At 59.9% G+C, this 26,012-nt stretch overlaps 1 protein-coding gene across 1 annotated transcript; it reads left to right on the top strand.

Moving 5' to 3' along the window:
• The first annotated feature begins 211 nt into the window (after positions 1-211).
• CARD10 (caspase recruitment domain family member 10) lies at positions 212-25,781 on the top strand. The gene is made up of 20 exons (XM_069489597.1): positions 212-670; positions 1,513-1,650; positions 3,077-3,402; positions 7,689-7,886; positions 8,738-8,893; positions 9,459-9,584; positions 11,069-11,260; positions 12,388-12,522; positions 12,860-12,975; positions 13,896-13,924; positions 14,335-14,458; positions 19,239-19,395; positions 19,799-19,910; positions 20,364-20,607; positions 20,755-20,824; positions 21,877-21,979; positions 23,526-23,684; positions 23,788-23,903; positions 24,409-24,521; positions 24,795-25,781. Exons 1-20 carry the CDS (start codon positions 436-438, stop codon positions 25,027-25,029), a joined length of 3,084 nt encoding a protein of 1,027 aa, XP_069345698.1. The 5' UTR covers positions 212-435; the 3' UTR covers positions 25,030-25,781.
• The last annotated feature ends 231 nt before the right edge of the window (positions 25,782-26,012 follow it).

Genomic DNA, 26,012 nt, shown 5'->3' with positions numbered 1-26,012 from the left:
CGGGACCCCGCGGAGCCCGGGCCGGGAGAGCCGGCGGGAAACAGGAAGCGGGGGGAGGCGCGCGGCCGGCCGGCCGGAGGGAGGGCGTGCGGGCGGACGTGCGGGGTGGCTGGCCGCCGGACACTCGGCCCGGGTCGGGACGGCGATGTGGGGAGGCCCGGGCAGCCCGGGCGGCTGCGGGGCCGGGGGCGGAGCCGGGGGCGCCGCGGACACCGCCCCCCTGCGCCGGCGGAGCCGCCGGCCGAGCGCGGACCCGGGAGCCGGAGGCGGCTGCGGCGTGCGGGGTTAGTCCCAGGGTGCGGGCGGGAGGCCCGGCGGCGACCGGCGGCGGGTCTTGTGGGCGACGCCCCGGAGTGGGATCGACCCACGCACCCCGCCCAGGGCGTCCTGCCGACCCCCGCGCGCCTCTCGCCCGCAGACCCCGAGGACGCGGCTATGCCCGGCCGGGCCGAGGCGGGGGAGGCCGAGGAGGAGACCGGGGCCGGCTCTGGGTCCGAGGCGGAGGAGGACGCGCTATGGGAGCGAATCGAGGGCGTCCGGCACCGGCTGACGCGCGCCCTGAACCCGGCCAAGCTCACGCCGTATCTGCGCCAGTGCCGGGTCATCGACGAGCAGGACGAGGAGGAGGTGCTGAGCACCTACCGCTTCCCGTGCCGTGTCAACCGCACCGGTGAGCCGCGGGGGCGCGCCGGCGGGGGCCTGAGTGGGACGCGTCCCGGGCGCCCGTGTCCTCGAGCGCTGCGCACAGAGCCCGGGAGCGCGAGGCCAGGGCTCTGCTCCGCCGGGCCTCGGTCTGCATCGGTAGAGTGGGCTGGGTATGCCCACCCTCCGCCGCCGCCTCCCGAACCGCTGTTGCACTCAGGCGGCCGCAATGCCCACACCGGCGTCGGGGTGTCTGTCGGGGGTTCCCTCCCACTTCCGGGGCCCACGTTAGCGCAGGGGGTCGGATGTGGTTGCCAGGCTAGGCCTGGGACCTCCGGGTCACAGCCGTGGACTCGGTACCTTTCCCGTGTTCTTTGATCTCCTCGGTTCTCTCTGCTGCCTCCCTCTGTGCCACACACTCCTGGACTGTGAATTTTCCTCAAGTGTTCAAGACCCATCTCAGCTTTAGGAGGGTCCCCTCTCCCACAGGGTGTGTCTTTGAACTAGAGCTGGGGAAGGAATGAGGGACTAACGGTGGAGCTTCAGGCACTGGCTGGTGGGAGAAGTGTTTTATGTTGCTTTTGGGGATGGAGGGGGCTTCCCTGGGCCACTGAACAGACAGGCTTCATTTGTGGGCCCTGCATCTGGGTGGGGTGTTGGGCAGCTGCCGCAGACCCGGGGCCATAAGGGGGGGTCTGGCTCTCCTAGCTGTGGCAGACGGGCTCTCCTCCGTGATGTGTTGGGACAGGCCCCTGTGTGTGTCACCAGCTCAAAAATCTGGGGAACGTGGGCCTGGGGCATGGTGGGGGAAAAAGCAACCAGGCGCTGGGGGAGGCCCTCCCCTGACCCCTGGGCGACCCCCTTCCCCAGGGCGCCTGATGGACATCCTGCGCTGCCGTGGCAAGAGGGGCTACGAGGCCTTCCTGGAAGCCCTGGAATTCTACTACCCTGAACACTTCACGCTGCTCACGGGCCAGGAGCCCTCCCAGCGCTGCTCTATGATCCTCGGTGAGTGGGTCCACAACGGTGCACCGCCAGGGCAGAGGTTCCTTACCTCGTCCCCATCAGGGAGGCGCTCCCATTATCCCTGCTGTGGGGCTAGGGAAACCGAGGCAAAGAGACTGAGGGGTTTGCCCAGGACCCACAGTAGGCAGAGGCTGCGGCTGGATTCTAGCCGGTCTGCAGTCAGAGGCCACGTGCGTAAGGGGGCTCTTTCTCTCTAATACTGTTTTTAGACATGATATGCCCGACACACATGAATTTACAGTATTTATACAAAAACTTCCAAGGCTCCAGATGACTTTAGACTAAAAAGAGAAGACGCCTTTTCCTTCAGCTCTGCTATGTAGGTAGCAGTTTGGCGAGCCTCCTTTTCCTTTGGTTTATATACACACAGGATTCGCCTACATGTGTATTTTGCTTTTCCTCAGAATGACTGATTTTACGGATTCTTCCACCTCTGTTACACTTGGTTTAAGTGACTGGATAATGTTTATTAGTGAAGTTGTGACATAATTCATTTAATTCATCCCTGTTGATGGATATCCAGGTTGTTTCCAGTTTTGCAACATTATGGCGATGCTGGGAACATCCTTGTAAGTGCATCTTTGTGGAAGTGTGTGTCTCCGGGGAGAGCTTTTGAGAAGAATCTCTCAGAGCCTGTGTGTATTTTAACTGTTAAATCAACACACCTGCCAGTAGTGTATGAGTGTCCATTTTACTGTACCCTCGTGAATCCTGGGAATCATTTTGAACATTTTTGCCATTCTGATATGTAAAAAATAATGTTACTGTTTTAGATTTATATTTCATCTAATGATATAATTCACAACTTAATAGTTAATAAATCTTGGGAAGATGACTTGGGCTTTTTGTGCCTCAGTTTTTCTGTCTTTAAAATGGGTACAATAATAGTATCCATCTCTTAGTGTTGTCATGAAGATTAAGTTAATATATGTGTCTAGTACAAAGAATGAAGTCAACAAATGTTAGCGGCTACTATCATTGTTGGTGGGTTGGAGCATATTTTCCTGTGTTTATTAGCCATTTTTATTTTCAGACTTGTCTATTGATAGTTTTTGCCTATATTTTTATTTGTTTACCCTTTGTTATTGATTTGTAGGAGTTTTTTATATATTATGGCTCAGAGTTATTTGTCATGTTTGTTATATTTTCTTCTCGGTTACTTGTTGTTTAACTTTGTTGCATCTTTTAATTTTCAGAGGTTTAAGCATTTTTATATAGATTTATCCATCATTTCTTTTAAAACTCTTAGATTTTGTACTTTTAGGAAGGCCTTCTCTTCCCCCAAATTATAAAAATATATTTCATGGTTTTTCTCTATTATTTTATGATTGGAGTTTTTCTGTACAGTCTGCTATCCGCCCTGGATTTTATCTGCCTGAGCTGACTGTTCTCTCCTCTGTCCTGGCAGATGAGGAGGGGCCTGAGGGTCTGACCCAGTTCCTGATGACAGAAGTGCGGCGGCTGCGGGAAGCTCGCAAGAGCCAGCTGCAGCGGGAGCAGCAACTGCAGGCCCGGGGCCGGGTGCTGGAGGAGGAGCGGGCTGGGCTGGAGCAGCGGCTGCGGGACCAGCAGCAGGCGCAGGAGCGCTGCCAACGACTGCGAGAGGACTGGGAGGCAGGCAGCCTGGAGCTGCTCCGGCTCAAGGATGAGAACTACATGATCGCCATGCGCCTGGCACAGCTCAGTGAGGAAAAGAACTCGGCTGTGCTGCGCAGCCGTGACCTGCAGCTGGCGGTAGGTGCTGGGGAGGTGGGCGGGGTAGTGTGGGGCAGGGGCAACTTTTGTAAAAAGATGATGGTAAAGTGGTAGCCAGCTCCTGTCCCGGAGCAATCATCTGCTGGCTCTTTGACCGTGGACTAGTCTTTGCACAGCCCTGTGCGCCCACTTCATTGGTATGACTGTGATTCTTAACTGGGGGCAATTTTGCCCCCCTAGAAACATTTGGCCGTGTCTGGGGACATATTTGGTTGTCACAACTAGGGAGGGTGTTACTGGCATCTAGTGGGTGGAGGCCAGGGATGCTGCTAACCATCCTATGGTGAACAGGGCAGCCTACACAGCAAAAGTATGTAGCCCGAAATGTCGACAGTGCTGAGGCTGAGAGACCCTGAGGATTCAGTGAGTTAAGAGAGTTTTAGACGTGTGCCTGCACGGCGTCAGTGCTCGAAACTCGTGTCATCAGTAGCCATCACTGTTGATGCTATTCTCAAGTGTTGGTGGTGTGCCGTGCCGGTTACCTGCATCACGTCTTCTAATCCTCACCAGAGCGCTGTGTACCCGGTGCTTGTTTGCAAATACAGACGCTGAGGCTCACATCGGTGAAGAGACTTACTTGCTCAAGGTCACGCAGCCAGGAAGTGGCATAGGCGGGATTTGAACTGGGCTGCCTGGTCCGGGCCTAGCCTCCTTCCCGTGCTGCTGTGCCACCTGCTGCTGTCCAGTGAAGTCTCCCCTGATCCCCTCCAGCAGCAGACGAGGCCGTGCCTCTTACCCGCCAGGAAACCGAGCCTTCTGTTCTTGGTTTCTGATTAGGGCTTCGCGTGGGGACAATACTGATACTTGACCGCTGTAGGGAGTCGTCCCGAGGATTTAATGAGCTGATCCGTTTCAAGGGCTTAACAGTTGCTGGCAGCACACGGGAGGCTCTCCCCAGGGGTCCTGTGCGAGGTTCCACAGTGGGATTCTGACTGTGGGGTTTGAATCCGCCCTATCCCGTGCACCTCGGGCTGCAGCTGCAGTCTTGCAGGTGCTGGCAGGTGCCCTCGCACGATAGTTGGCATGTAGGGCCGTAGGTGTGGGAGCTCTGGTGTGCCGGTGCCTGGGTTTGTGCACGCCAGGTGGGTCCATGTCTTGGGGAGGTGCCCCCTGATCAGGGGTGTTCAGGCCACTAGCTGAAGGGTCCAGGCTGCAGGTGGCTGGTTCGAGGTGGTAAGGCGGCCATGAGGCTGCCCTCCACCTCTGGCATCAGGTGGAAGCTTTCTGAGGGGTGGCAGGCGGTCCCAGGGGCACAGGTCCCAGGCTCGCTCTGCTGCTGCTGAACCGTGTGGCATGGGCAAGACTTCCCTCTCTGTGCCTCAGTTTTCTCGTGCTCAGAGCGAGAGGTCACAGATGAGGATTTTATAACAATTTTTTTTTTTTTTTTTTTGAGGCACAGTGTCACTCTGTTGCCTGGGCTAGAGTGCCACGGTGTCAGCCTGGCTCAGCAACCTCAAACTCCTGGGCTCAAGGGATCCTCCTGCCTCAGCCTCCCGAGTAGCTGGGACTACAGGCATGCGCCACCATGCCCAGCTGATTTTTTCTATATATATTTTTAGTTGTCCAGCTAATTTCTTTCTATATTTTAGTAGAGATGGGGTCTCGCTCTTGCTCAGGCTGGTCTCGAACTCCTGAGCCGAAACGATCCACCCGCCTTGGCCTCCCAGAGTGCTATAGGATTACAGGCGTGAGCCACCGCGCCCGGCCTATAACAATTATCATATAAAGCACCCTGTACACCAAGCACAGTCTCAAGTGCTTGCCGTGCACAGACTTAATTTTCCAGCAACCCTGTGGGCACTGCTGTCTTCCCCAGTTCCAGAGGAGAAACTGAGGCAGAGAGAGGTTGGTTAGAGCATTTCCCCAGCATCCCAGGATTCAAGGATTTCTGACTTTGCTCTCAGCACTGCTGAGGGGTACTGGGGTGGCAGGAGGGAGGGTGGGGCCCCCTCTTTTTACCCAGAGAGGTTCCTCTTTCTCTGAAACAGACGTGGGTCTTGCTGTGAGGTTTTCTCAGAAGAAAGAATCTCTGCCCAGAGAGGTTGGCAGGAGGGCTGGGGCGGGGGGCGTTGGGAGAGGCTGCGGCTGGCACGGCTCATTTGACCTTTGAGTTGGGTGTGACTGCAAGTGGGTTTCCCAAGGTGGCAGGGGTGTGCTTGTGACAGGAGGATGTCCTGTGTGTGTATGGCCATCTGGGGGCAGCTGGGACAGGGGAGGGGGACAGAGAAGAGGTGGTTGGAGGTGTTTGTGTTGTCTGCAGGTTGACCCAGAGGTAAAGGGAATCTGCCATGAGGCAGATAGTGGCTGCTTTTTCCCAGTTTAGGGGGCAGAGGCTAAAGGGTGAAATTAAATTAAGAGATAAGATTTTCTTTAAACTTAGCTACCGTAAATATATGTTAACTCTTTGGAGCTTTTCTGCCACAAAATTAACAAAGGCTTTGCAGATCTTAACAGAACAGCCAATTGTGCCTGGCTTGACAGCTTGCATCCCCTCCTCCCATGGACAGGTGTGTGGTGGCTGCGATTTAATACCGTGTTTTATAAGGTGCAGATTTAATGAGCTGTTATTTCTAAGCAACATAAACTTAAGAGCAAACGCTATAATTTTGTGCTAAGTGAGTTTGTACACCAGGATTACACGCATCCGTCTTTCCTGGTGCTCGGCAGAGACTCCCAGGTGCCCTGTCCTCTGAGCTCATCGGGGAAGCCAGCTGGCCGCGGGTCAGGCAGGAGGCCATGGTGTGTGGCTGCGGTTCGCTGGAGAGGGTGTGGCCACATTTGCCCTCGTAACGCGCTTTCTCCGGCGGTTCACAAAGCATGTTTTGTGAGTGGAAAGGAATGCGGGAGTCATGAATTTCTTTCAGACTTTTGCGGAGGAGGAGTGGACTGTTCGTTTGTGGAACTGCCTGACCCAGCCTCCAGAGCCGTGTGTGTGTGTGTGTGTGGCCATTCTCGGCTCTGAGAGCTGGGGGACTAGCAAGTCATTTTCCAAGGGAGGCCGGAGCACTCCTAGGGCACCAGACATCGCATGCCTGAACATAGCATGAGAGGTCTTGGCGACCTTTTCCCAACAATGACTTCATTTTATGGCCTGCCACCTGCTGCTACTCTTGTCACCGTCTGGCCATCTCAGACCCCATGTGCATTCAGAAAATAACCGTGGCTGAATGCCCTCACAACCCAGCAAGCAGGCCGTGTATATGGCTCTCAGCCCGGCGGCCACCACACAGCTGGCCACCCAGCACACTGGCCATCTCTGGCTGCACACACCACACTGCTGACCTTTTAGGGTTCTGGGATTTTATTCAAAGCTGTGAAACCACCGTGGTCATACCTGTGGCAGCTCCGAATCCTGCTGTTTACAGTTTAAAGGCCTCTGTTTACTCCCTGTCTTGTTTGAGTCTTACAAGTGGGGAGGCGGGGGGAGTGACTGGGCCCATTCTTCTGATGAGGAACCTGAGGCTCAGAGGCAGTAAGCCACTTGCTCAGGGTGACAGAGCCTAAAAGCAGTAAAACTGGAACCTGAACCCCAAACCTGGAGCTCATGTTGGGGATGAACCAATAGTCTAATATTTTGCAGTCGGGGCTCTGTTAGGAATTTCTTTAAGGGAGCACCAGACCCAAATCTGTCCCATGAGTGTGTGTTGAGCTGGGACTTTGGGTTGGAGGGGGACATCCTGGCTCCTGGGCTGGACAAGACCCTCAGCTCTCAAACCCACCCTCCCCCACCGCAGGTTCAGATGAGGCAACTGAGACACAGAGAGGGGCTGTGACTGCCCAGGGCTGCACGGAGCTGGAGGCAGAGCTGGGGCCCAACTCTGGTTCTCCCACTCTTAATGCAGCCCTCCTCCCTCCTGCTCCCCTTCCTCCTCCCTCCTGCTCCCCTTCCTCCTCCCTCCTGCTCCCCTTCGTCCTCCCTCCTGCTTCCCCCTCCCCCTCCATCAGGAGGACACTGGGCCACACTGACTGTACTCAGTGTCGGGATTGTGGGACAGTGTGTTGTGCTGCAGCTCATCCATCCCGGGTCCTTGAGGCGTATTCCTCTGGGAGGGTGGCCTTGGCCTTGCTGCCTCCTCCCTCTTCATCCCTGTTTGTCCCATCTCTGCCCAGCCTGTCCCTTCTTCACAGACAGGACTCCTGCTCGGGCCCTTCTGGGAATCTGGGAGGCCCCCAGGGGGGAGGGAACAGCCCCCCACCCTGTCCTGTGACCTTGTGGTGGCCCCTGGCATGTCCCTCCCTGGGCTGACCCATGTCCCGGACCCCAGGTGGATCAGCTCAAGCTCAAGGTGAGCCGGCTGGAGGAAGAGTGCGCACTGCTGCGGAGGGCCAGGGGGCCACTTCCTGTGGCCGAGGAGAAGGAGAAGGAGAAGGAGCCGGACAGCGTGGACCTCGTCTCAGAGCTGCGCGCCGAGAACCAGCGGCTGATGGCGTCGCTGCAGGAGCTGCAGGAGGGCCTGCAGCAGGTACGGGCTGGGCTGGTGGGCGTGGGGGGTCAGACGGGACGCAGACCCTCCTGCTGCTTACTCATCCTCCCGGAGCCTGGAAAGCCGAGTACTGCAGAGCCAGGGGGCTGGGATCTGGCTGGAACCCTGGCCAGCCTGTCTGGAGCTCTGAGCCCAGGGCCCTGAGCACGGGGCTCTTCCTGGGCCTTTGGTCTGGCGTCTGAGGGGCCTCAGGAGGTCTCTGAACTCCCTAAAACTTTGCGTGGGGGAATTTTTCTGGGGAAAGGGTTCCCCAGCTTTCCTCAGATTTTTGGAGGAGTCCATGGCCTTGCAAGGCCGAGCCCCTTGCGTGCTTGGTGTCTCAGGCCAGTCAGTGGCTGCCTCCTGGCCATTGTTCCACACAGGAAGTGGGGGATGAGAGCCAGCGCCTTTTATGGGGTTGGGGTGCTTGGCTGGGTTGTGGGTCTGGGGGCTGGATCTTGGGCCCAGGGTCCACCAACCTGGGCCAGGCCCAGCCCCGTGAAGACCCCTCATCAGAGGAGTGGGAATAGGCTTGGAAACAGCCCCCCTGTTTCCAAGCTGCTGCCCCGGGCGGCCAGAGCAAGAGCGCGGGCGTGGCGCTTGTTTGGGAACGAGGTCCTGGCTGGCTTGCCGCAGCTCGCCCGCCCTCACCGCTTACCTCACTAGTGCTCCAGATGCTCCCCGGAGGGTGGGCAGGGCCGGTGGGGCCACGCCTGCTCTCCCAGATCCTGGCCCGGACCGCAGGGCGAGTCAGGGGGTTCCGAGGGCTGAGGGCTGCGTGTCCCCTTCCTCCTCCCACCCAGGGTGGGCCCTGGGCCAGATGCTGAGGCGGCCCCAACTCTGCTTCCCAGGAGGCGAGCCGGCCGGGGGGCCCGGGCTCAGAGCGCATCCTGCTGGACATCCTGGAGCACGACTGGCGGGAGGCGCAGGACAGCAGGCAGGAGCTGTGCCAGAAGCTGCACACCGTGCAGGGGGAGCTGCAGTGGGCCGAGGAGCTGCGAGACAAGGTGGGCCCCACCCGCCTCCCCTGCCAGCGCCCTGCACCTGGGCGGGAGGGTGTCAGGCATGGCCAGTTGCTCCAGCCAGCCGTCCCTGGGCACCTGCTGTGTGCAGCCCTGTGCTGAGGACTCTGCATTCATTCCTTTGCAAATACTGACGGAGGCACCGTCTAGGCGCTTGAGATACAGCAGTGAACAAAAAAATACCTGCTCCCGCGGAGGTGAATCCAGCAGGGGGGACAAACAGTACGTCAGACGTGTGGTCCTCAGTCAGTTACTTCACGTAGCACAGGCCACAAGTGCCGTGGAAGACACAGAGCCACGGAAGGGGCAGGTTGCTGATTCAGTGGGGAGGCCAAGGGTGGCTGGGTGGGTGGCATTGTCATTACCCCCATTTTACAGATTAGGCAGCTGAGACCCAGTGAGGTGAAGTCAGTGGCCCGGACCACCCCACTGAGGAGGGGGCACTTGTTACTGCGGCTCAGGCCGCTCTCACTGGAGCTGCCGGGCACCTGCTGGGAGCTTCCCCTGGTCCCCGGCCCTGTGGTCTGACCCCGTCCCGTCCTGCCCTCAGTACCTGCAGGAGATGGAAGACCTGCGGCTGAAGCACCGGACGCTGCAGAAGGACTGTGACCTGTACAAGCACCGCATGGCCACCGTCCTGGCCCAGCTGGAGGAGATCGAAAAGGAGCGGGACCAGGTGAGCCCCTGCTGTGTGCGAGGCCCCGGTCCGGTGCTGGTTCTTACACAGGGGGAGAAGAGGGGGAGTGGAGGGGACGAGGATTACAGAAAGAGACTTTACAGTGCACCAGTCAGTTTAGGATGGGACGAGTAGGCCAGGGGGACACAGACAGGGGACCTCAAGCGCTCAAGATACCAACCTTACCCCTGGACCCACCTGCCTCCCCTGAGCTCCCACGACACTTACGGAAGTCAGTCCTGGTGCCGGTCGTTCTGAATCCCCGTTCTCTCCATCTCGAGGACAAGGCTGCCAGTATTTGCCGATGGAGAAAGTCTCAAAAGTTTTAGCTTCCGGTTCCTGGGCACTACCATGGCCCTTGTGTCCTGCTGAGGCTGTGCTTTGGGCTGAGGACCTCAGGCCAGTTCCACCAGGCCCCCAGCCCTCCCTGTGTGGGGCTCCCCACGCAGCAGGGGAGGGCAGGAGGTTCTTGTCATTGACGGAGTTTGCATAGCCCTAGAGAAACTGAAGCTTTACACGTTAGGATTGCGCTCAGATTGCCCTCACCAATACCCGGTGAGCTTGAGAGTGCAGATTTGTGGCTTCATCCTCCCGACATTCTGATGCAGGTGGTCGGGGGTGAGGCCAAGGAACTTGCATTTTATTTATTTATTTTTATTTTATTTTATTTATTTATTTATTTATTTTGAGACAGAGTCTCGCTCTGTCACCGTGGGCAGAGTGCAGTGATGTCAGCCTAGCTCACAGCAGCCTTGGACTCCTGGGCTCAAGTGATCCTCCTGCCTCAGCCTCCTGAGTAGCTGGGACTACAGGCATGTGCCACCATGCCCGGCTAATTTTCCTTCTTTTAGTAGAGATGGGGTCTTGCTGTTGCTCGGGCTGGTCTTGAACTCCTCACCTCAAGTGATCCTCCAGCCTTGGCTTCCCAGAGTGCTGGGGTTACAGGCGTGAGCCACCATGCCCAATTAGGAATCTGTCTTTTACCAGGCTTCCCACCAGTCCCTGGCCCCAGCTCCCTCCGAGGCAGTGGGTGACGGGTCTGGGCCACGGGCCCAGCTCTCCGGGACTGTGGTCTTCACTGTGGGGAAAAGCGCTTTGGACGTGACGGGCTGGGTTTGCCTCCTGCCTCGTCCTCTGACCGGAGTCTGTGAATAAAGCCCTTGGCACAGTGGGTCTCACGGAAGAGTTTTAAGTTGGTCTTGGTGAAGTGGGAAGAGCCTGGTCTCTGCAACTGGACTCAGCCCTCTCCCTGCAGGCTTGGTCTCCCCACCTGCAAAATGAGAATAATGGTAGTATCTAACTCAGCCAGTTAGTGTGACAATTAAATGAGCTGATATTTATATAGAGCACAGGGCGTGGCACACAGGACATGCTCAATAAATGATCACTACAGTTCTCGTTCCCAAACCCATTCTGCAAGTCAGAGGCCAGGACAGCTGAGCCACTGTGGCTCCTTCAGCTGCTGCCTGTCCCCTGCCCCCCAGGCCATACAGAGCCGGGACCGGATCCAGCTGCAGTATTCCCAGAGCCTCATTGAGAAGGACCAGTACCGCAAGCAGGTGCGGGGCCTGGAGGCCGAGCGGGACGAGCTGCTGACCACACTCACCAGCCTGGAGGGTGCCAAGGCCCTGCTGGAGGCACAGCTGCAGCGGGCCCAGGGCGGCGCCTGCCTCAAGGTGAGCGGGGTCAGGATTGCAGGGTCCTGGTGGGAAGGGTGGGGTCCTAGAGGGAGCTTTTGGCCAGGGTTGGGAACATGCAGGACCTGGTGGGAGACCTCAGCCAGGGGGAGGGGACCTGGGGACCTGGAAAGAGCCCTCGACTGTAAGTGGGAGCACTTGGACCCAGGCTGGGGTGGGTGTGGGTTGGTGAGAGGCCAGGGGCACGTTAGTCTCTGAGTTTCTGAGGCTGCTCTTGGGACACTAAGAATAGTTTGAAGCTTGTCTTCACATATACTTGGGGAAGCCTGGCTGCCCTAGGGCCTGTGAGTATGTCGGAATTCAATACCTGGGCCTCAAAAGTCCAGCTCGTCTAGTCTAACATGGGCCTGAAAACCTGCCAGAGACCAGCTGGTCTAGTCCCCTCCTTGCACAGGGCCCAGAGAGGGCCAGGAGCTTACCCAAGGCCACACAGCCCAGCACTGGAGCTGGGCCTCCAGGCCCTGTGTACATCAGACGCTGGTCCTCAGGCCACTGCCAGGAGCACTGCCTTTTCCCATCTTGGGTTGTTTGAAGACAGCTCAGCAAGCCTGGCCTTTGATGCAGTGGGGTGTGGCGGAATAGAAGGACATGAATCTGTGACTTCTTCGTTGTTAAAACCCTCCATGGCTGTTTTGCTCTTACTTAAGACAGAGCCGCCTCTCATGGCCAAGAGGCCCTGTGGATTGGGTCCCTCTCTTTCTCTAGCTGGTTCTTTGGGTTTCAGCCTTTTAATTTCTAGAATGTGTCCTGCCTCAGGGCCTTTGCACATGCCAGTCCATCTGCCTGGACCATCCTCCCCAACTCAGTTCTCAGTTCAAACCACACTTTTCTGGAAAGCACTCTGATGCCCCCAGGCTGTGTAGGGCCTTTGCAGGCTTTCCATGCCCTGGGCACCCTTCTGCTGTCATCTCAGCTTGGGGTCATTTTGTTCATCTGTCTGCTGGTTTATCTGTCTCCCCCTCTAGGCTGTGAGCTGCATGAGGACAGGGGTCTGGCCTCTTGTGCTGCGGCTCTGTCCTGTGCCTGGCACGTGGCAGGTACTCAGTAAAGGACTGTGGCTGGCCTGGGCCTAGCACCACCGCTCACTTCCCCTCTTGCTCTTCCAGGCCTGCGCCTCCTCCCACTCCCTGTGCTCCAACCTCAGCAGCACCTGGAGCCTGAGCGAGTTCCCCTCGCCGCTGGGAGGCCCGGAAGCAGCTGGGGAGGCACCTGTCCTGGTGGGATCTGAGACCCACACCTCGGTGAGACACTGCCCCACCCCAGTATTGGGGGATGCTGATAACATTCGTATAATTACCACTGAATACTTTCCTGTTTGCGGAAGGTTCCATTTTACAGGTGAGGACACTGAGGCCCAGGGAGGCCCAGTACCCCCCAGAAGTAGGGCCCAGAGCCAGTGAGGTGCTGGGCCTAGGTGCCAGGGGACCTGGGGAGCCACTCACACACCAGAATCTCATAGAGCCGCCTCCTCTGCTCTGGGCCCTACTTCTCACCTGTGGAATGGGCACACCCCAGGTGCGTTGAGGACTGGGCTGCTGCTGGGCAGAGGGGTGACCAGGCCCTGTCATGGCGTTACAGGAGGAGGCCACGGACAGCGAGAAGGAGATCAACCGGCTCTCCATCCTGCCCTTCCCCCCCAGCGCCGGCTCCATCCTCCGCCGGCAGCGCGAGGAGGACCCTGCTCCCCCCAAGAGGTGAGATGGCTGCAGCCAGCAGTTGAGGCCAGGAGGGAGGGGCTGCTGTTCCCTGGACAGCCACCTCCTGGAACCCCCAGTGTCAGAGTCAGGCCCCTTGCAGTCGCTTCCCCTTGCTGCCCCCAAAGGGCTGGAGCTCTGGAAACCCAGGCCCCACGAGTCGTAGGAGTGACTGAGGGCAGGGGTTAAGATGCGGCCAGAGGGCAGAGTGCGCTCGGCCCAGCCGAGCACCCTGGCCAGAGAGTCACTGCAGGTCAAGCCTTGAAGATCTTAAGCCCAAGGGGAAGCCGGATGGTCAGGAGTAGAGGGCGTGGAGAATGTTCCAAGGGGTCAGGGGCCTCAGGCAAGAAAGCTGGGCCCCAGTTTCGGGCATCAGCAGCAAAGGGGCTGGAAAACCAAGTTGTACCTGCCAGTGGCAAGACCGAGGGCAGGAGAGACGCTGCCTCCTGGGGTGTGGCCCTATCGCAGCTCCCCCCGTAGGTAGCCCTTGGTTTATTCCTTTACCGATGAGGGGCAGGGTGCTGGGGGCTGTGACCAACGTGGGCTTGAACTCAGTGAATCTGCCCCGATGGGGCATCTGGTGAGGGTGTCAGGTCTAATTCGGGTGGCATGCCTGGGAGCCACAAGCAGCAAAGGTAGCAAGTGTGGGTGAGAGGAGGGGTGAGAGATTGGGGCAGGCTTCCAGGAGGAGGCGGCATTGAAGGAGCTGGCTTTGAAAGGCAGGCCAGGGCATTCTAGGTGGAACGACGTGCAGCAGAGGCCTGAGTTTTGGGGAGCTGGGTGTCATGGGTGCCGTGTGCCTGGGACTCTGCCTTCAGTCTAGTCTGCATGTGTTTGGGGGCCATGGGATGTTTTGGTGGCCTGGGGCTGGAGGAGGCAGTGGGACAGAGTGCCTCACCTCCTGCCCGCTCTCTGCCCAGGTCCTTCAGCAGCATGTCGGACATCACAGGTAACAGCCCTCGGCAGCCCCACGGGGAGGGCCCGTCTGGAAGAATGGCAGTGCTGCCTGCCCTGTCCTTGGTCTGTGTCCCCTTTCCTGTGGCCCTGGCCGGGCAGTCAGGCCCTGCTTGGGAGGCCCCTGAGGGATTTGGTTCAGGCCTCTCACCTGGAGCCCAGTCCTGGCCCTGCACCCCTGTTCCTGGCTGTGCTGTCCTGGCCTCCTCCCCTCCGGCCCCCGCTTGTGGGGCCCGGCCACCTCTGGGCCCAATGGGTCTGATGTGCTTCTGGGACCTCAAACCTGCCCAGGCACCTTCGGCCCTGGGCCATCCCTGGGCTCGGGGGGTGCTCAGTCCCTCCTGTGGAACTCAGCCATCCCTGTTTCCCAGTCCCGGACCCCTGAACCTCACTCTTTCTCTCCAGGGAGTGTGACACTGAAGCCCTGGTCCCCTGGCCTCTCCTCAGCCTCGTCCTCTGACAGCGTGTGGCCTTTGGGAAAGCCAGACGGTGTCCTGGCCCGGGGCTGTGGCCTGGACTTCCTCAACAGGTACTGCGCTGCCTGCTGCTGTCCGGGTGGGTGGAGCTGAGGAGGGGTGCGGCGGGAGCGAGTACGTCTGCAACTGCTGGATTCGAATCCTGTCACTGCCATTTATTGTCCCTGTGACTTGGGCTGGTTGTTTGATTTCTCTGGGCCTCAGTTTCCTTAGCAGCTAAAGGGGGATGGTGATTTCTTCTACCTGTTTTGAGGTTTATGTTCACCCAGCTCTGCCAGGCACGTACAGGCTGTCCTTGTCCCAGCACCCTGCGTGCCAGTGCCCCCGGCTCTGAGCGCCCGGGTGGGGGTGGGGCTGGGGCCACCCTGGGAGCCCCTGTGGCTGAGCTGGCCACAAGCCCATAGCAGGAGTCACAAAACACAGGAGTGCAGAGCGAGCGACAGCCGATGCGCTGTTAGTGTTGGTGACGAGTGGCCCCGTTCACACCTGCCAGTGGATCTGCGGGTGGGAAATGGAGGGGCCACACTGAGGTCGTGGCCTTGGAACTCAGCCGTGGAGAGAGCAGGCAGGGGGAGCCGCGGGGTGACTGTGGATGAGGGAGCGAGGTGGAGAGGCCTGGTGGGGATAGGGGAAAGGAGAAAGTCAAGGCTGGTCTACAGTGGCTTTGTGAGTCCGGCTGGGAGAGTGTGGACTTTGGCTTGTGTGCTCTGGGGAGCCTGGGGGGGTCTTTAGCTATTATTAAATGCAAGGCCAGCCGCCGGCTGCCGGACGGCATTCTCTCTGTCCTGGATGTAGGCGTTATTATGATTATCCTTGTTTTGCAGAGGAGATAACTGTGGCTCAGAGAGGTTAAGCAACTTGCCCAAGGTCACACAGTTGGGAAGTACCAGGGCCAGGTCCACAGTGACCTGATCAGACTTGGGTTTTGGAAAGGGCAGCGCTGGAGTGTGGGGGTGCTGGGACAGGTCATACAACAGAGCAGGACTGGGGCCTCCTGCCTCCTGGGAGCGGCTTGGCCAGGCCGGTGTCCTGGCCCCTGCCCCCACCCTCGGCCGGCAGCGGGCCCAGTGTGACATTGTTTCTGCCTGTGCAGGACGTGCTTCTGGGGGAAGGGGTGGAGGCGCCTCTCTTCCTGCTGGCCTCAGCCCTTCCTCCCCTCTTCCAGCAGGGGTCCTGGCTGCTGTCCAGTGGCGCCAGGATGCAGCAGAGGGAGCAGGGGCCTCTGGCCCAGCCCCCGCCTGCGCCCTGTGGTCACGTGGGGCCACCTTTTCTGCCCATGCTGTTCCAGGGGAGGAGGGAGTTGGGGGAAGAGCACAGAGGGGGTGGGCGCAGGGGTGGGGGACAGAGAGAGGGAGAGGTGGGCAGGCGGAGGGAGGAGGGGGCCGGCACGGTGCCCAGGTGGGGCAAGTCTTACGTCTCCTGGGGCCGTGTTAGGGTGAGGTGGGGAGGGCAGGCTTTGGAGCCAGCTGCCTGGGCTCAAGTCCCAGCTTTGTCACTTGCTACTGTGGGGCCTTGGGCAAGTCACTTAATTTCCCAGTGCCTCAGTTTCCTTCTCGTAAAATGGGGTCAAATAGTGCCTGTCTCCTAGGGTCACTGTGGGGGTTCCAGTGTTCTTCTGCAGTGCTTAGAATGTTCTCGGTGCATGGTGAGTACATGCCAGCTCTTAGCTGTTATGGCTGTTGCCATCGTTGTTGTTTGACCCCCCAGAGCAGCTTTGCCAGGCTGGTATTTTCAGCCCTGTTATGTAGACGTGGGCACCAAGGCTCAGAGTCAGAGACTTGTCCCATCACAGGCCACGTGGTGCTGGCGTGGGGACGCCAGTGTGCCTTCCCGCTGTCTGAGTGCCAGTCGGTCTCTGGCTCGTGTTGGCACCCACTGTGTGCCGGAACTTTCTTTCCTCTTTCCCATTTCCTGCCCATCGCGTCCCCTCAGCCTCTCTGTCCTCCCCGTCCCTGGTCAGGTGCTGGGACACGCTGGAGGACAGGCGGACGGATGGCGGGTGGGGGGATAGCAAGGAAGAGCCCAAGAGTGAAGTGGGGTGCCAAGGTGCCGTCTCCCCACCAAGCCCCGCCTCTGTCCTCCAACTCACTCACGTGGTCCCAAAGGGTCTCTGGCACCTTCTGTCCTGGAACAGAGGGGGTTCTGATAGGTCATTGTCTGACTCCACCCACCAGCTGTGCCACACTTGGCAAGTTATAACTTCCCTGTGCCTCAGTTTCCCTCTTCTCTAACAGATGCCTCCATAGGATTGTGGGGAGGATTAAGTGAGGTAATCGGTATGACGTGCTTAAGTGTCAGCATCGGGTCCCTGACCTGGGACAAAGCAGGCACGCAGAGTGCCTAGAGATCTTGCCACAGTGCCCTAGGGTGGCGGACACTCTCTGGGGCCACTTGGCCCATCACTGCCCAGAGCTGGCAGAGCCTGCTGACTTGGCCCGCGACTAGTCCGCCTGTGACCCGACCTGACCTGACTGGGGGAGGGGCTGGGAGCCCTCACCTAGTGGCTGGGGACCCACAGGCAGGGTCGGGGCAGCCCCTACCCCGACGTGTTCTTTCTCTCGCCTCCTGCTTGTCTGAGGTTGGGACCCGATTTGGACCCTGCTCCCGGCAAGCCCCCACGCGGACTCTGTGGACCCCGAGAAGTGCTGAGAGAGGCATTCCTGGTCTTGGAGGCTCTGAGAGGTCATTGGTCCTTCGGGGTGGTCAGCAAGGGCGTCCTGGAGGAGGCGCTGCCTGAGCCGGGTCTTCAGGGAGCAGCAGGAGTTGGCGAGAACAGCCTGAAAACTTGGGGTGGCCGACGTCAGCCTTGATGCTCCAGTTGCAGGGGGAAGTGAGCAGGGGTGGGGCGGAGAGGGCCTGGGTGCCAGCTGTTCCCTGGGCTCTTTTTTGGGAAGGCCACGATAGCAGTTGTCTGTGGGTTTGAAACAGGTGGGGAAACTGAGGCCAGAGAAAGAAGTGACTTGTCCTGAACCACACCTGACCCCAGTAGACGTCTGGTTTCTGTTGAGCATTAGTGTTTACTGGGCACTGTTCTGAGAGCTTCGAGTTATGCAGTGAGGAAGGGGCTGCCGAGCACTGCGGGCTGAGCAGGCCGGCCGCCGGCCCCAGGGCTCCTGCCACTTTCCGCAGACTTCCCGGCCACCACCCACGGTGAGAGGGACCCAGGACCCACACCTGAAACAGAAGAGTTGCGAGACAGTGGTTGGACTCCCTTGGGAGGAGGCAGGCTTATATTTTTCGTTCCATTCCATTAAAAAACTGTGCTGGTCATGACCGAGTGAATGTCACAGCCCACCAAGGGACAGTCCGGCAGTTCGAAGGCCGGGAACCCTCTGGTTTCCGCCTCTCCCTGTGTTATTTTATATTTATTCGACCTTCTTCATGCACAGTGGGCAGGGATACCGCTGTTGGCATCCTCGCTTTGTGGATGTGTAACTGAGACCACACGTGTGCCCGTTTGCCCAGTCTGGGGACACTTCACCCTGGCGTTTGGAGCCGGACTGTGTGCTCCAGCCACACAGCCACCGACCGGTATAGCCAGGCCGGGTCTCAGGCTTCCCACCTCTGCCCACCCTTCCCATGCCACCTCCATGCCACCAGGATGGGGGCGCTGAGCGATGCCTCCCGCGCCTGGGTCTGCCCCAGCCCCTCAGGCCTGGCTCTGTTTGGCCCGAGTGGGCAGGGCCGGCTTCCCTGGGGCCAAAGCTTCCTGCTCCCCGGGGTGCTGACTGGGTTAAGGTCCTTGCAGCCTTGCCCACCCCAGCTGGCAGCAGGGGGCAGTGTGGCTTTATCTGGGCTGCGGCAGCTGTGGTGGGTGGGAGGCTTTGCCGAGCTGCCACTCTGGCTGGGGCCAGCCACCAACCCAGGCCTTGCCCCTGCCCCGTGGCTGGGGGGCTTGGAGGGGGCTTGGGTTCAGTTTCTCTCTGAGTCTGGCCACAGGGCCTCGCCAACTCTCATCCAGAGACAGGCACAACCTGCACGATGGGGATTTTGGTGATGCTTTGTCTTAACTGTCAGCGGCTCCCACTGCCCATGGAGCAAAGCCAGATGCCTTTGTCCCACGCTGTCCGCAGGCTGGCTCCAGCTTGCCTTTTCTGGGAGCTGTTTCCCAAGATGTGAAATTAGTAATTAGGACAAGGAGCGCGGCATGTGTCCGGCACGTGGAAGCAGCCAGCGAGCGTTTGCTGCTACTGTTACTGTCGTCGTTGTTGTTAATTTCTTCTGCACATCCTGTATTCCGTCCTCCACACCTTTCCTCACGCCATTCCTTCAGCCTGGGACACCGTTTCCTTCTGTTCTTCAAGGTGTAGCCAGGCACTTCTTCCCCGGAACCTCTCCCCTCTGTGCTGCCACTGCCGCTGTAACCGTCCTCGCATCTGTGCTGTGTGCTAGTGGCGACCTCCTTCCCCAGACTGTGAGCATAACAAGATTTATTAGTCATCCGTTACGTGCCAGACACTGGGTTTGGTGCCAGGATACAGAGCTGAACACTGCAGAAGTCTGGTCCTGAAGGTGTTCCTTCTGCTGCAGGAAACAAAAGGGAAAATGCAAAGCCGCGGCGAGGTGCCGTTGGCGCTCCTGCAGCGAGCTCCACCCTCCGTGTGCCCAGGGGCCTGGGGGCAGAGGCTGCTTTTGACTGGAGCTTGGAGGATGAGCAGCATTTGCCAGGCGGAGAAGGGAGGGAAGGGCATTCCGGGCAGAGGGCACAGCAGATCAGTGGCCTGAGGGTCATGGCATATTTGAGGAATGGCATCACTGTGGCTCTCCGAGAATGTTGAACTGAATCAAAGTATTGATCGGACTCTAATTCCCATCCCCCTTCTCCCTTCTCAGATCTCTGGCCATCCGAGTGTCTGGCCGGAGCCCCCCAGGGGGCCCAGAGCCCCAGGACAAGGGCCCAGACAGCCTGCCACTCCTTGGGGACAGATGGTCGGGGGCGGTGCGGAGGGTGCTGTCTGGGCCTGGGTCTGCCAGGATGGAACCGAGAGAGGTGAGACCCTGCCGCTGAGCTGGGGGGCGGGGTCAGTGCTTTAGCCAGGGCTGGACACTCTGCAGTTGGTGGATCAGGATCCCTGGGCGGAGCTTCTGGGGCTCAGCCAGCGTTTAAGGAAGTCTGACTGGGCAGGGGCTGGGGCTGGGAGGTGGGACAGACTGACAGCACCTTGACAGATCCCTGCCCTTAAGTCTGGGGAAAGACCAGGATGCGCTAGGCTGAGTGGGGGGTCCTGTGGATGGGAGCGGGTCCGACTGGGCTGGGCGTGGCAGTCCCCGGTGAGGTGGGGCTTTCTGAATTGTGAGGCTCGGTCACTCCCATACCTGGTCTTCCTCCAGCCCCAGAGTCGCTCTGTCCTGGGATGCTCACCTCTTTTCCTCCTGCCTGTGTTTTCTCCCAGTCAAGGGCGGAAGCTGCAGGCCTGGAGGGGGCAGGCCTGGAAGCCGAGGCCCAGCAGAGAACCTTGTCCTGGAACCAGGGGTCCACACTCCCCTTCCTGATGGACTCGAAGGGTAAGTCTGGCCCAGGGGAGGGCCTGGGAACTCACGAGTCCCAGAGGGTTGGAGCTGATGGCCCGAGAGAGGCTCGTCCAGCTCACGGAGCAGGCAGGAAAGCCAAGGGCCCGAGAAGGAGCTGGCCTCGCCCCAGTCCTGCCCCAGTGGCTCCATCTCCTGACTCCCAGCGGTGCAGCTGCTTCTCTGTCTGTCCTTGTGCCCTTCTCTGTCCCTTGCTCTGTAAGCAGCTCACATTAGGAGTCCAGAGACCTGGGTTTGAATCTTGGTTCTGTCCCTAGTGGGCTGGGGTGGCCTTGGGCAAGTCCCTGGGCCCCTCCGGACCTGAGTTTCTCACTTCAGGAAGGGGAAGGTGGGGAGGGCAGCTCTGGCCTCTGGAGAGCCATGTCTGATCCCTGACCACACCTTCCTCCTCTTGTCCTCTCTGCCGCCCCCTGCCCTGTCCACCCCCAGCCTGCCAGTCCTTCCATGAGGCCCTGGAAGCCTGGGTGAAGGGGCTGTGTGCCGAGCCCTTCTACATTCGAGCCAACCTCACCCTGCCCGAGCGGGCAGATCCCCACGCCCTTTGTGTGAAAGCCCAAGAGATCCTTCGGCTGGTGGACCCCGCGTACAAGCGGCGGCAGGAATGGTTCTGCACGCGGGTCGACCCCCTCACGCTGCGGGACCTGGACCGGGGCACTGTGCCCAATTACCAGAGGTGATGCAGGGCCAGGAGCCTGGGGATGGGCACTCCCTCCTCCTGCAGTCCCTCACCGTCCTCTGGGACAGAGAAGGGGGTTTGAGGAGAGGACAGGAGGGGGCTTCCCTTCTTCCTGCAAATGTGTGACATGACTCTCTCCTACAGAGCCCAGGAGTTCCTAGAAGTTCAGGAAAAATGCCTGCCCTCCAGCCGGCACCGAGGCCCCCGCAGTAATGTAAGCAGGGCTGGGCAGGCAGGGACAGGGACACCAAGAGTGGGGGACGCCAAGGGTGGGGTCCAAAAAGGGAGAGAGCGGGCTCCGTTCTCTGGCAGGCCGGGGGGAGGAGAGGAGGGCCGTTCCCCACCTGCTCCTTCCCTGGGACTTAGTTGATCATCTGCTATGTGACCAGCAAACAGAAGAACAGTGGCGCTCGCTGCCCTGGGTAGTTTAGGGATTAACTCAGATAGAGTGTGCCCAGTGCTCAGGAGCACGCCTGGCACACGGTAAGCATCCCACAAGACAGCAGTCACGTTCCCTTTTCCGACACCTGGACGATGGCTGGGCTGGGTGGCCAGCGGACTGCACACACAGGCACGGGGCGGCCCAGAGACAGTAGGTCAATGAAGAGTGTGAGCTCTGGAGCCAGGCAGCCCACAACTGAATCCCCGCTCTGCCACTTCTTAGCTACGTGACTTTGGACAATCACCTCAACCTTCTTTGCAGCTGTGTTTCCTTATCTGTAAAGTGGGGAAATTACGCTACCTGCTTTGTAGGCGTATGTGGCTTTGGTGGGCTAATACCCATCAGGGGCTTAGTGTCGTCACGTTGCAGGCATTTGATACCTGTCAGCTATTGGCATCGTTGGTGCTGTCATTATTGGTTTCATTAATCTTCCTACCCAAGGTCACGTTGCTAATTCATTGGAAGAAACCCTAAAGTTTATCTCTTGTGTGACATTCGGTTTCTCTTGGTCTCTGGGCCTCAGTCTGCCCATCCGTAAAGTGGGGGTAGACCTAAGGCTCCTCCAGCGGGCTCTGATGGGCTTAACTTCCCTGGGGCCACAGGGACGGCTGCCCTCTCCTGCCTTCGGGGCTGTGCTGGGCCTGGCAGGGGCAGGAGAGGGTCCCGTGGGGAGGGGCGTCCTGTACTGACCAGGCTCTCCGGCAAGCTTGGACAATGGTGGCAGTGGGGCCAACTCTGCTTTGGGTCCTGTTTACTCTCCTGTCTCCCTGGGTCGGGGTGGAGCCGAGCTCTCAGGTGTCCTTCTCCCCTGACCCCCTCCCCAGCTGAAGAAGAGAGCCCTGGACCAACTGCGGCTGGTGAGGCCCAAGCCGGTGGGGGGTGCTGCGGGGGACGCCCCAGAGCAGCCGCTGCTGGAGCCCTGCTCAGGTGAGCGCGGGTGTGCGGGCGTGTCCTGTGCTGCGCATGGTGCCCGGAGCGTGTGCCTCTGCGTGTCCCTTGGCCTGGAGGGCCTGCCATGATGGTGCCAGTGGGGCAGGGCTCCCCTGGTGGGAGGATGGGCTGTCATGATTGAGGGGGACCCTGCGGGGAGGTGCGTGTGTACGCGACGGTGACTGTGGGTCCGTGTGAGTTTGAGCCACGCACGAGCACGGGCCTGTGCTTGTCTGGCAGAGCATGTGTAGCTGTGCTTCTCACACGTGTGGTGGCGGGTGCCACGGGGACCCAGAGGGGGCTCCTGGAGGCAGAGGGTGAGGCCGTAGGCTAGATCAGGGAGAAGGGGCCGGGGGAGCCCATGTAGGGGGCCGGGGGAGAGGGTGGTCAGGGAAGAGAGGTTGTTTCAGCTGGGGCCTTCAAGGGTGAAGAGGAGCTTGTTCCGGGCAGAAGGCATAGCCTGTGCGAAGGCCCGGAGGCACCCAACGTGCCTTTGTTCCATAGTGTGAGCTTCTGAGTGCAAAAGGCCTGTTAATAACCCACGAGCCACACGTTCTGGTGACAGCAGTTGGCTCTTCCCCCACCCGAGAGATGGAGCCCCCGTGAGCCACGGTCCTGGGTGTGCTTGCAGAACACACACGTGTTAGTGGCCGTGTTCATGGGGGGGGTGACATTTACACAGGAGAGAACCACTGACACAGGTGAGAGGAGAAAGGAGGTGCCCGTGGACCAGGGACGCCAGTGTTCTCATGTGGCCACACACACGAGAAGTGTGAGCTGGGCAGTGGGAGTGTGTGGTGCGTGTGAGGATGAGGACAGCGAGTGAGTACGGGGCACTAGCTCTGTCAGGCACTGGGGACAGGACGGTCCCTGCCCTGTGGGTTCACCGTCTAGCAGGGGAGGCAGGTGATCAGATAGTCACACCTGGTACACTAAATTAGACAGTGTGAGGTGCATAGTGGACAAGGACTGGGTGCCCTGGAGCACGTACGGGGGCCCTGCCTGTCTGGGGCCAGGGAAGGTGTGACCTGGGCTCTGACTGGGCTCAGTGGCACAGGCTGGGGCCTCGGGGGGCCCCAGGACATGCAGAGGCCCCGCGGTTGCAGGCAGCTGGGGGAGAGCTTGGCCAGGGGTGGAGTCTGTGGCTGCCGACCTCCCCAGGCTCCCGGGCAGGGCTGCGTCTGCCACATGGAGGATGTGGCCTTTTTCCTGAGGATCTGGGATGTCACAGGTATGTTGAAAGCAGAGGAGTTACATGGTCTGGCTTTAGTTTTAAAGCCTTTCCAGCTGAGTGGAGAATGACCTGCAGGGGGCAGAGGTGAGGCAGGGGACGGGAAGAGCCTTCTGCTGTGGTCCCAGTGAGGGGTGTGTGTGTCTGTGTGTGTGTGGTGTGTGTGTGGTGTGTGTGTGTGTGTGTGTCCATCCTTGACTCAGGGAGGGAAAGGGATGGGTGGTGGGGAGGTGATGTTGCTTTTGAGTATCAAGGGGTCTGGCTGCCCCATGCCTGCATCCTCATCTCTTCCACACCCCTCCGCTGCCGCAGAGCCCGAGTGCAGCCTCAAACCGTACAGCCTGGTGCGGCCACTGCTGGTGTCCGCCCTGCGGCCTGTGGTGCTGTTGCCCGAGTGCCTGGCGCCCCGGCTCATCCGCAACCTGCTAGACCTGCCCAGCTCCCGGCTGGACTTCCAAGTGTGCCCAGCGGGTGAGCCTGTGTGTCCCCGGAGGGAAGGGCTGGGTGACACTCTGGGGCAGCCAGGCCCACTGGCCCTTCATCCCGGCCTCTCCCTCCCCGTCTCCCTCTGCAGAAAGCCTCTCTGGGGAGGAACTGTGCGCGTCCTCAGCGCCTGGAGCCCCCAAGGCCCGGCCTGCCACCCCTGGGCTGGGCAGCAGGATCCGTGCCATCCAGGAGTCTGTTGGGAAGGTAGGTGCTGGGGCTGGCCTGGAAGGGGTGCTGCCATTCTGGGCCTGAGAACCAGTGTCAGTGTGGGTCGTGTTCTGCTGCCTGCTTGCAGGGTGACCCGGGCCAAGTCCTTTCCCTCCTGGGGTCCTCACTTTCCTCCCCTGTGACCTGGGTGGGTTGGGGCAGTTGATCTTATGTGGGTCACTCTTGAGGTGTTCAGCTGATACGGCTCACCTGCACATCCTCGTCCTCGAACTCGCCTCTGTCCTGGGAGCTGGCAGGGGGCCGTAGGGTGGTGGGTGGGCTGGGATTAGCTCCATTCTCCAGATGGGGAAGCCGAGGTCCAGAGGGGGACATTTCTCCAGGTCCCTCAGTGAGCCCACTGTCTCCCCTTCCGGGTTCGTTCCTTACTGCCAGGGTCCGTCTGGGTGGGGAAGCAGGTCGTGCACCTGCGGGAGGCTGTGGTAAGCGTGGGGGTGGGTGTCTCCGGGCCGGGGGTGCAATGTAGCCTCAATCCTCCGAGAAGAAGCACTGCCTGTTGGAGCTGGGCGCGCGGGGCGTGCGAGAGCTGGTCCAGAACGAGATCTACCCCATCGTCATCCACGTGGAGGTGACCGAGAAGAACGTCCGGGAAGTCAGGTGAGGGGTGGGGCAGGGCACGCGGACCTGTGAGCTCCCTCCCCCCCACCCTTCTTCTTTTTCTTCCTCTCTCCCCCTCCCCTTCCCCCTCCCCCTTCCCCTTCCCCTCTCCTCTTTCTCTCTGTCTCTCCCTCTCTCTCCCTCCGTTTGCCCTCTCTCTTTTTGTCTCTGTCCATCTTCTGTCTCAGACTCTTCCATCCTTGTGCCTCTCCCTCTGTCCCTCTGTCCGTGTTGATTGCCCACTCTGACCTGTGCCCGCCCCTCTCCTGGCAGGGGTCTCCTGGGCCGGCCAGGCTGGCGGGACTCGGAGCTGCTACGTCAGTGCCGCGGCTCGGAGCATTCGCTCTGGGGGCTGCCCTGCTCCTGGGTGCAGGTCCCCGCCCACGAGTGGGGCCACTCGGAGGAGCTGGCCAAGGTGGTGCGCTGCCGCATCCTGCAGGAGCAGGCCCGGCTCGCCTGGGTGGAGCACAGCGGGGCCAGAGGCTGCGGGGGCAGCAGCGAGGCCTGACACCCGTCTGACACCTGCACTTCCCCCGCACTGCGGAAGCCAGCGGGACCGGTGTCTGTGGAGCTGGGCCCTCCCACCCTGAGCCTTCCAGACCCTTGGACTCCTGGACGTGGGACCTTTGGCTCTGGGCTCCTGCACTGGAGGCTGTCACTGGCCCTGCCGAGCCTGCGGGAGCCCAGGGGCAGGGCCTCTCCCTCCTGAACTTGCTGCTCTGGGCCGTCCTGCCCGTCCCCGTGTCTCCATGTTCCCACTCGTGGGGCTCATGCGTGTGTCCGTGTCCTCTCCTCAAACAACTCACCCTGGAATCTGTGTTCTCACACCTGTGCAAAGGTTTGCACACCCAAGTTCTCACGGGCAGGCCCAGGTCTGTCCCTCTACCTGGGCGCACGGGGTCTCCTGAGGTCCTGAGCCTGTTCTGCTCCCAGGAGCACAGAGCCCGTCACTGTGACTCCCACCGTCCAGCTCACGTTTCTCGTGTGTTGGCTGCATGTGAACACTGGCGTCCCTGGTCCACGGGCACCTCGTTTCTCCTCTCACCCGCGTCAGCGGTTCTCTCCTGTGCAAATGTCACACCCCACCACGGGCACTAACACGTGTGTGCCCTCGGCAAGCACACCCAGGACCGGGGCTCCATCTCGTGGGTGGGGAGGAGCCGGCTGCTGTCACCAGAACATGTGGCTCATGGATTATTAATGGGCCTTTTGCACTCAGATATTCACACTATGGAACATTAAATGCCGTTTTGTCATAGATGCTGGTGGCCTTCTGCCTGCTCGTGTCCCTGGCCTGGAGCCCCTCTCCACCCTCCCCTCCGCCCCCACCCCCAGCTCGGGCTGATACCACCTCTCAGGTCCCCACTCACCCACCCGTCGGGAGGCTCAGATTTCCTGCCTGTCTCTTCCCAGAGCCGCCCGCCATCTGTGCTGGCGTCACCTTACCTGCCCCGCATGACCGAAGGCAGGCCCCAGCGATGGGCCACCCCA

Source organism: Eulemur rufifrons, chromosome 16 (assembly GCF_041146395.1).
Source record: "Eulemur rufifrons isolate Redbay chromosome 16, OSU_ERuf_1, whole genome shotgun sequence".
Lineage (NCBI taxonomy): Eukaryota > Metazoa > Chordata > Mammalia > Primates > Lemuridae > Eulemur > Eulemur rufifrons.
The sequence above is the reverse complement of the archived record's forward strand: the minus strand, read 5'-3'. Positions and strand labels throughout refer to the sequence as shown.